The sequence below is a fragment of the Coregonus clupeaformis genome, chromosome 23 (genome assembly GCF_020615455.1).
Source record: "Coregonus clupeaformis isolate EN_2021a chromosome 23, ASM2061545v1, whole genome shotgun sequence".
Taxonomy (NCBI): domain Eukaryota; kingdom Metazoa; phylum Chordata; class Actinopteri; order Salmoniformes; family Salmonidae; genus Coregonus; species Coregonus clupeaformis.
In genome coordinates, this window is record NC_059214.1 from 60009468 (window position 1) to 60017457 (window position 7990).

At 44.1% G+C, this 7990-nt stretch overlaps 1 protein-coding gene across 2 annotated transcripts in view; it reads right to left on the reverse strand.

Moving 5' to 3' along the window:
* Window positions 1–6707, reverse strand: part of LOC121576578 (hepatocyte growth factor-like) — a 29379-nt gene extending 22672 nt beyond the window's left edge. For both annotated transcript variants that reach the window (XM_041889821.1, XM_041889820.1), the window contains exons 1-6: window positions 6499–6707; window positions 4971–5127; window positions 3503–3615; window positions 2941–3055; window positions 1779–1921; window positions 1053–1173 (exon numbers count right to left, since the gene is read on the reverse strand). In XM_041889821.1, the coding sequence (XP_041745755.1) occupies window positions 1053–1173; window positions 1779–1921; window positions 2941–3055; window positions 3503–3615; window positions 4971–5127; window positions 6499–6547 (698 nt within the window). In that variant the 5' untranslated portion in view covers window positions 6548–6707. The remainder of the gene's footprint in view (window positions 1–1052; window positions 1174–1778; window positions 1922–2940; window positions 3056–3502; window positions 3616–4970; window positions 5128–6498) is intronic.
* Between the last annotated feature and the right edge of the window lie 1283 nt (window positions 6708–7990).

Sequence of the window (7990 nt, forward strand, 5' to 3'; positions counted from 1 at the left end):
AGCTACAGCACCCGATGTCACAGGAAGGCCAAAAAGACCATCAAGGACAACAACCACCCGAGCCACTGCCTGTTCACACCGCTATCATCCAGAAGGCGAGATCAGTACAGGTGCATCAAAGATGGGACAGAGAGACTGAAAAACAGCTTCTATCTCAAGGCCATCAGACTGTTAAACAGCTTTCACTAGCACATTAGAGGCTGCTGCCTATATACACAGATTAGAAATCACTGGCCACTTTAATAAATGGAACACTAGTCACTTTAATAATGTTTACACATCTTGCATTACTCATCTCATATGTATATCCTGTACATTTTTACATTTTAGTCATTTAGCAGACGCTCTTATCCAGAGTGACTTACATTTAGTGAGCGCATACATTTTCATACTGGTCCCCCGTGGGAATCGAACCCACAAGTGCCATGCTCTACCAACTGAGCTACATGGGACTGTATTCTATACTGTTCTACTGTATCTTAGTCTATGCCGCTCTGACATTGCTCATTTATTTATTTATTCTAAATTCCAATGCTTTACTTAGATGTGTGTATTGGGTATATGTTGTGAAAATGTTAGATATTACTTGTTAGATATTACTGCACTGTCGGAGCTAGAAACACAAGCATTTCGCTACACCCGCAATAACATCTGCCAAACACGTGTATGTGACCAATACAATTTTATTTTATTTTATTTAATGTAATGTACTTTTTCTATTACTTCATGGTCTCAGGGCACCATTGAAAATTAGACCCTGGTCTCAACTGGGCTCCCCTGATTAAAGATCAATAAGAATAAGAATAATAAAAATATACAATACTAACAGCGATTCAGAGGTGCTGTCTTAATCACAGAGGTGAAGGGTGTGTGTGTTTGTGTGTCCTGCCCCAGCAGCAGGTGGTGTGGATTAGTGATAGACTCATTAACACATCTTTAATCATCCCTTTGTTTCTGTAATGAAGAGGCCCCAGAGCCTCATACTGAGAGAAAGTGAGTGTGTGTGTATGTTTGTGTTTTTGTGTGCGTGTGTGTGCATATGTGTGTGTTACCTCTTGGGGTTGAAGAGGTGTTTGTGTGGTTCCTCCAGGTCCCAGCGCTGACACTCCCATCCTGTCTCTGTGTGATCCATGGGACCTCTGTAGCTCTCCCCGTTACAGCTCACACACTCCACTGGACACACACACGGGTGATATTTTAATCTTCTCACATGACACAGACATTATTTTTGCATATACTGTACTTCATAAACAACATGAGGTGGTATACCACAATTGTTTCTGGATAATTGTCCTGTCTATCTATTTAGAATATAATGTAAAATGGCTCCTTTTAAGTCAAATGAGTCAACAATCACTGTGTGTGTGCGTGTGCATGTGTGTGTAGTGTTTGTCATCACTGGAAACTTATTTTCAAATCAACCTATCCAGTCATTTGTCCTTTGGACCAGAACACACACTCTCTCTGGACAGACCCACTACATTTCCTCAGACTCTGAAAACAACCCTGTAGATCCTCCCTCACACACACACATCCCTGATAGTCTTGTGTATTCTCATACACACCTAATCACATCACTGTCAGCTGTTTATTAACTATAAATATATTTTTAAGTATCCACAGAGGATAATTTATCCTGTGACAGTTTGTGTCATCCAGTTGTAGATACCACAGCAGGCTATGGTCCAGTGCAACAGGGAGAAGGGAGAGCTCATATCTGACAGTGCCGTTAAATGGTTTACTGTAAAAGGAAATGGACATGTGTGTATGTGTCCTACCCTGTGAGCATTGAGGTACTCCACAGTCCTGGTGTCTGACATTGTGGTCTGTAGTGAAGCACCATGGTCCTGAGGTAGCGTTGTCAGGGTTACGACAGTAGTTCTCTCTCAGGTCCTTCTTCCTGTTCCTCCTCGGTAGGAAACTGGAGAGAGAGAAGGACTTCAGTTAGTGTTAATCAATATCTCCCAAAATCAGGACAATTTTCCCTTTCTATCTGGTGCAGAAAGTTGAGAGGTAGAAGAGAAATCTCCATTGTGTAGTGTAGATCAGGCCTGCTCCATGTGTTGTGAAACGTGGTAGTTAAACAAAACTGTGAGTCATACACATCTACGTACTGACTGAGGTCGTCACTAGATTGTGGTTTTGTTTGCTGAGTCACATGATAATTTGGTTTATATGGGTCACAGCTGAAACAGTTTGGAAGGCACAGAGTTAGGCAACACAATGCAACATATCGTAACGGTGTGGTAGAGGTGTGTGTGTTTGCCCCAGTGTGAGCTCACTGGAGAGGAGAAGAGAGGAGAGAGGAGAAAGGAGAAGAGGAGAAAAGATGAGAAGGGGGAGGTAGGAGGAGAACAAGAGAGGAGGATGGGAGGAAGAGGAAGGATGAGGAAGGGGGGAGGTTGTTGTTATGGTTGGTTGTCCTCTGGTTGTGTTGTTCTAATGAACTTCTGGCACAAGACGTCTCTGTTATCGCTCTCTCTCTCTCTCTCTCTCTCTCTCTCTCTCTCTCTCTTTCTCTCTCTCTCGCTGTCCTCTCCTCCCTGTCCCTCTCACTCTCTCTCTCTCTCTCTGTTCCTGTAACAAGGCTGCTTATCATCATCCTCTGCTACTATGTCTGTATCAGGGCTGCTGTTTGTCACAGGTTGTATACTTTATCACTTAATTAATTAGGTTTTACTACAGTATAAACTCTCTCTCTCTCTCTCTCTCACACACACACACACACACACACACACACACACACACACACACACACACAAACAGTGTGACTACAACAGGAAATGATCCCTGACTGTGTAAAGTGTTAGAGTGAGGTCAGAGAGGACTAGCACTGATGAATGACTAGTCCCTTAGGACTAATCAGCATCCAATGTATCACTATATATACACACACACAGGCACACATGCACACACGCACAAACACAGGCTCTAGCTTACTTGTGTTCATGAGGGATAGGAGAGGCCCAGGCCTGGCACTTTATTCCATTGGCTGTTACTGACCTCCTCCCTCTGTAGTTCACTCCTGTCCCCACTATGCACTCCTGCACATAGGCTAGAGCGAGAGAGAGAGAGAGAGAGAGAGTGTCAACAAAAGGAATGGAAAAACAGACTGTGAGTGTTTGCAAGAACAGAATCTGAAAAAATATGCTTTTCTGTTTTACTCATCTGACAGAGCATATTAAGACAAGTCTCACATCCACCATAATGTTAAATTTCACTGCACAAATACATGAGAATACTAACCCGGCTACCAAACTCTGATGATACAAACAGAAAGAGATGCAGTCCTGCTTTAGACACATAGTGTAAGCACTGCAGTGCCTTTCTTCACACAGAGAGTGAGAAGAGAGAGAGAGAGAGAGAGAAGAGAGAGAGAGAGAGAGAGAGAGAGAGAGAGAGAGAGAGAGAGAGAGAGAGAGAGAGAGAGAGAGAGAGAGAGAGAGAGAGAGAGAGAGAGAGAGAGAGAGAGAGAGAGAGAGAGAGAGATGGTATACAGTACATTTCTTCTGGTAGAGTTGGTAGTTGAAGTCGTGTTGGCTATGGACTCCTGGTGAGTTCCTGTCAAACGAAAGCCACTGGCATTTCCTGTTTTTCTGATCGTACAGGAATGCTCTAGAGAGAGAGAGAGAGAGAGAGAGAGGCAGGAAGGGAGGGAGATATTGATCGATTTACGTAATATAATAATTTAGCAGGCATGCTTATCCAGATCAACTTACAATTAACATGCAGACAGTAGTCTATCAACATGCTCTCACAGTCTCACTGCAGAATCTGACATTTGCCAATAAATGTCAAATTTTGGAGGCCAGACCTCCCGAGTGGCGCAGCGGTCTAAGGCACTGCAATGCTTGAGGCGTCACTACAGATCCGGGTTCGATCCCGGGCTGTGTCGCAGCCGGCTGCGACCGGGAGACCCATGAGGCGACGCACATTTGGCCCAGCATCGTCCGGGTTAGGGGAGGGTTTGGCCAGCTGGGATGTCCTTGTCCCATCGCACTCTAGTGACTCCTGTGGCGGGCCGGGCGCATGCACGCTGACACGGTCGCCAGTTGTACAGTGTTTCCTCCGACACATTGGTGCGGCTGGCTTCCGGGTTAAGCGAGCAGTGTGTCAAGAAGCAGTGTGGCTTGTCAGGGTCGTGTTTCGGGGGACGCATGGGAAAAGACCTTCGCCTCTCCCGAGTCCGTACGGGAGTTGCAATGATGGGACAAGACTGTAACTACCAATTGGATACCATGAAAAAAGGGGTAAAAAATAAATTATACATCGAAGGCTAAGTTTAGGCATTGAATGGTAAGGGTTAAGTTTTGGGATAGGTTTAAAGCAAACAAATAAAAAACGAGTGCCTAGCACAGGGATTGAACACGCAAACCTCGGAGCCGGAACTCAGCCATCCCTGTCCAGAACACCCTAGCAAACTCCAAGCCTACTTCATGGTAAAAGCGCTCACCTTTGCCTCTAGTGGCCAGTTTTGAAGTCATCTCTAAACGTCCTACTTACCTGGAAGGATGTCGGATTTCGCAGTGGATCTTGAGCGACCTGGCTGAGACTATACAGTATGTGTCCTGAATTTAAATAGGATTGACTCAAAGCCTGCTACTGCTGAGAGGAGATGGCAGAGAGGACTCAGTTTGTCAGGGGAAACCTAGTCCTGCATACCAGACTCATGCTTGCTGCTGCTGAACGACACTAAGAGAAATCAGACATCTCATTAGAGAATGGGAGGGTATTAGACTATAGTAAGAGTGAGAGCAGCCATATTTACTGTGGAGAGTTTGGGCTGCTGCCAAGGAAGGCCAGGGGATGATGTCATAATGGCTTGGACAATAAATATATCTACCTACAGGTGAAAAACAATCCCCATAGAAGCCAAAACATAATAAGGAGATGGGATAGTTATAGAGACACAGCAGGTGAAGCTACAGGCACAGACACCCAGGAGATTGTCACAGATGCACCACACGTACCTGCAGGTGAAGGGTAGTCTCTTGTTGCGGCTGCAGCCCCGGGCACACTTCACTATGCTTAACTTCCTGCTTTTAGTCTGGAGGGTGGAGTCTGGCAGCTGGACCAATCGCACACTGTCGCTCCTCTGGTAGTCCTGCAATGCATTCCTCCTGCACTCTAACGCACACACACACACACACACAGCATGAAATGAAGGTGTTGAATGCAGTGTCCACACCCTGGCCAGTGAGGCTGTGTTGATGTTCTCATCAGGACTGAGACAAACCCAGCAGCATCATGATGTGTCAATTAGCCTGGTTCCACTGCCATTAATATCAATGGCTTAATGGGATGCATTCTCTCTCTCTCTCTCTCTCTCTCTCTCTCTCTCTCTCTCTCTCTCTCTCTCTCTCTCTCTCTCTCTCTCTCTCTCTCTCTCTCTCTCTCTCTCTCTCACACACACACACACACACATACACACACACACACACATACACACACACACACACACACACACACAGTTTGTCTCAATCCCCCTCCCTCTCCAGCAGGGATTGATTGACTAATTACGTTGTTTCACATCACCACACCATGCTGTGTTGACTCATACATAAATACATAAACAGCCCAGTAGCAGAAAGTCAGGCTATATGTCTGTTTCTTAGTACTCCGGTATTCTCCTCCTCAATAAAAGTAAAAGATAAAAAAGTGCGTAACTTAATATGAGGCATGATACGGATAAATACCTAGCCTACACAAATATTATCAATAGCCTATAACAAACGTTATATACTTTCCTTCTAAATAGTGAAAGCACTGGGACCAGAGAGTCCATGTCAGACTCGTCTAGAAGCTTTAGAATTAGTGATTATCGTGAGAGAAAACTGCAGATTTACATTGTCTATAGTTTCACCAGCACATCTATAGCTGAATGGAGATATGAGAGCGGGAGATGGTGCACGTGTTTCTACCTGAGAGGCTGCATCTCGCGCTACAGATCGTTAGATGCAGTTTTATATATATAAGAATAGGCGGGCAGCCAAGCACACAGGGTTCTCTTGGCTTTTCAAAAATAAAATAATGTTACGCAAGTTTGCTGTAGAATCATCACAAAGTCTATAGAGATGGGGTCCACAGTTTCTCTATTCCCCACAGAGAGCAGCGCAAAACGTTTTTGTTGTTTATGTTTACAGTTTAGTTTTGTAGGATGACACTTTTTAATCTAATCAAAACTCTTCTGCCCTGACATGTTCCCTTTGCAAGATCGAGAGATGATAGTCAGTTAGAATGGAAAACTGACTGCAAGGTAACAGATTTTACACAGGTTATTGTGTTGTGTTATTTTGTAAAAAAAAAAAAAAAACTCTACCATTCGACATTAGGCTCAGGGCCTACCTTCATAAAATAAGATTTTAATAAATAAAAAATGCAATGTAGGCTAAGCTAAGTTTTGGTGGGACCGGGCTGGAGAAAAGTTAAACAACTATGCTGAATCTCAATAACAAGCTGTAAGGCTGAATTCCTATTGTGACTGTCTCCTAAACTTACCAGAATAGTGGATGATTAAGAGCATAAAAATAATGTTGTAAATCCACATGGTTGCTTCAAAGGCTGTTCACGATATCCAAACTATTACTGGTATGATATCCCAATAATATTAAAGGTATTGCCGTCCGTTGATAAGGTCCAGACGACGGGACGAAGAGACTGGGGATTTTCACTCAGCTACAGCAGAGATGCCTCTGAGTAGAAACACACCGTGGACCTCTCTCTCTCTCTCTCTCTCTCTCTCTCTCTCAGCGCCAGCCATATTACACACTGGCAGCTCTCCTCCCACTTTACTCCTCTACCCCACTCACTCACTGTTGAACAATATGTTGGGTAGGTATATCTCAGTGGAAAATCAGTGGAAAAGTCCCAGTGATAACAGCATGATGCACATGAGCAAGAGTATCAGAGTTTATCTCAGCTTCTATAATGATTCATAGATGACACACAGCATCCTCAACCAGGATGAACTACCTCATCTCCTCCATATCTCCTGGGACATGGGGATTCACCTCGCCTCCTTTATTATCGATCACACACACACACACACACACATACACACACACACACACACACACACACACACACACACACACACACACACACACACATTATGCATCTTCATTTCTATCTCTCTCTTTTTATAGATGACTAATAGGAGGTTTTATGTTACTCAGAAAGAAACCACAGAGTCACTCTCCATGATAATATACAATCCCTGCCAATGAATCAGGGACTTTCACTCTCATAACCACACACACACACACACACCCTCGTACCCTCGTAACTAGGAGCAGATGTGTGCAGATCGCTCACATGCTTTGGGTTGAGTAAAACTCCATTAGTCCAATCTAATGATCTGATAAAGAAGCATATGTGTGTGTGCTTTCTGATATTAGACTGAGATTCGAGCTCTAGTAGCTCTCTGTTACATACCACTGGAACCATTTAAGACTGCACGCATTAGTTGTTCAGCCCCTTGGTTTGTTTTGCTTCTGTAAGATATGGCTATAAATGTGCACTTAACAGCTCCTCAACATGCACTCTGTAACCAACCAGTTCAACCTGCCACATTTAGGAGTTAATAAAGGTGCAGGCACATTCTATATATATTTTTTTTTTTACTATGCATTGTTGGACCTGTAAGTAAGTGTTTCACTGATAGTCTACACCTGTTGTTTACGAAGCATGTGACAAATAACATTTTATTTTATTCTTAAAAGGTTGGTTTGGAACTGGGCGGAGAGGGGGTGCAGGGTGCTAGGACAGAGGGGTCCATTTGATTTCCTCCAGATTTGCAGGCAACAGGGCAGTGTGTGTGTGTGTGTGTGTGTTTGTGTGTGTGTGCATGCGTAAGTGCATGCACATGCACGCAAAGGTCATGTTTTATCTGCTACAAATGATCTGGACCTCAAGCTGACCCTTACCCCTCCTCCCTTTCTTTCACTCACTTCCTTGCTCCCTCTTTTCTCTTCTCTCTCTTCAGACCTAG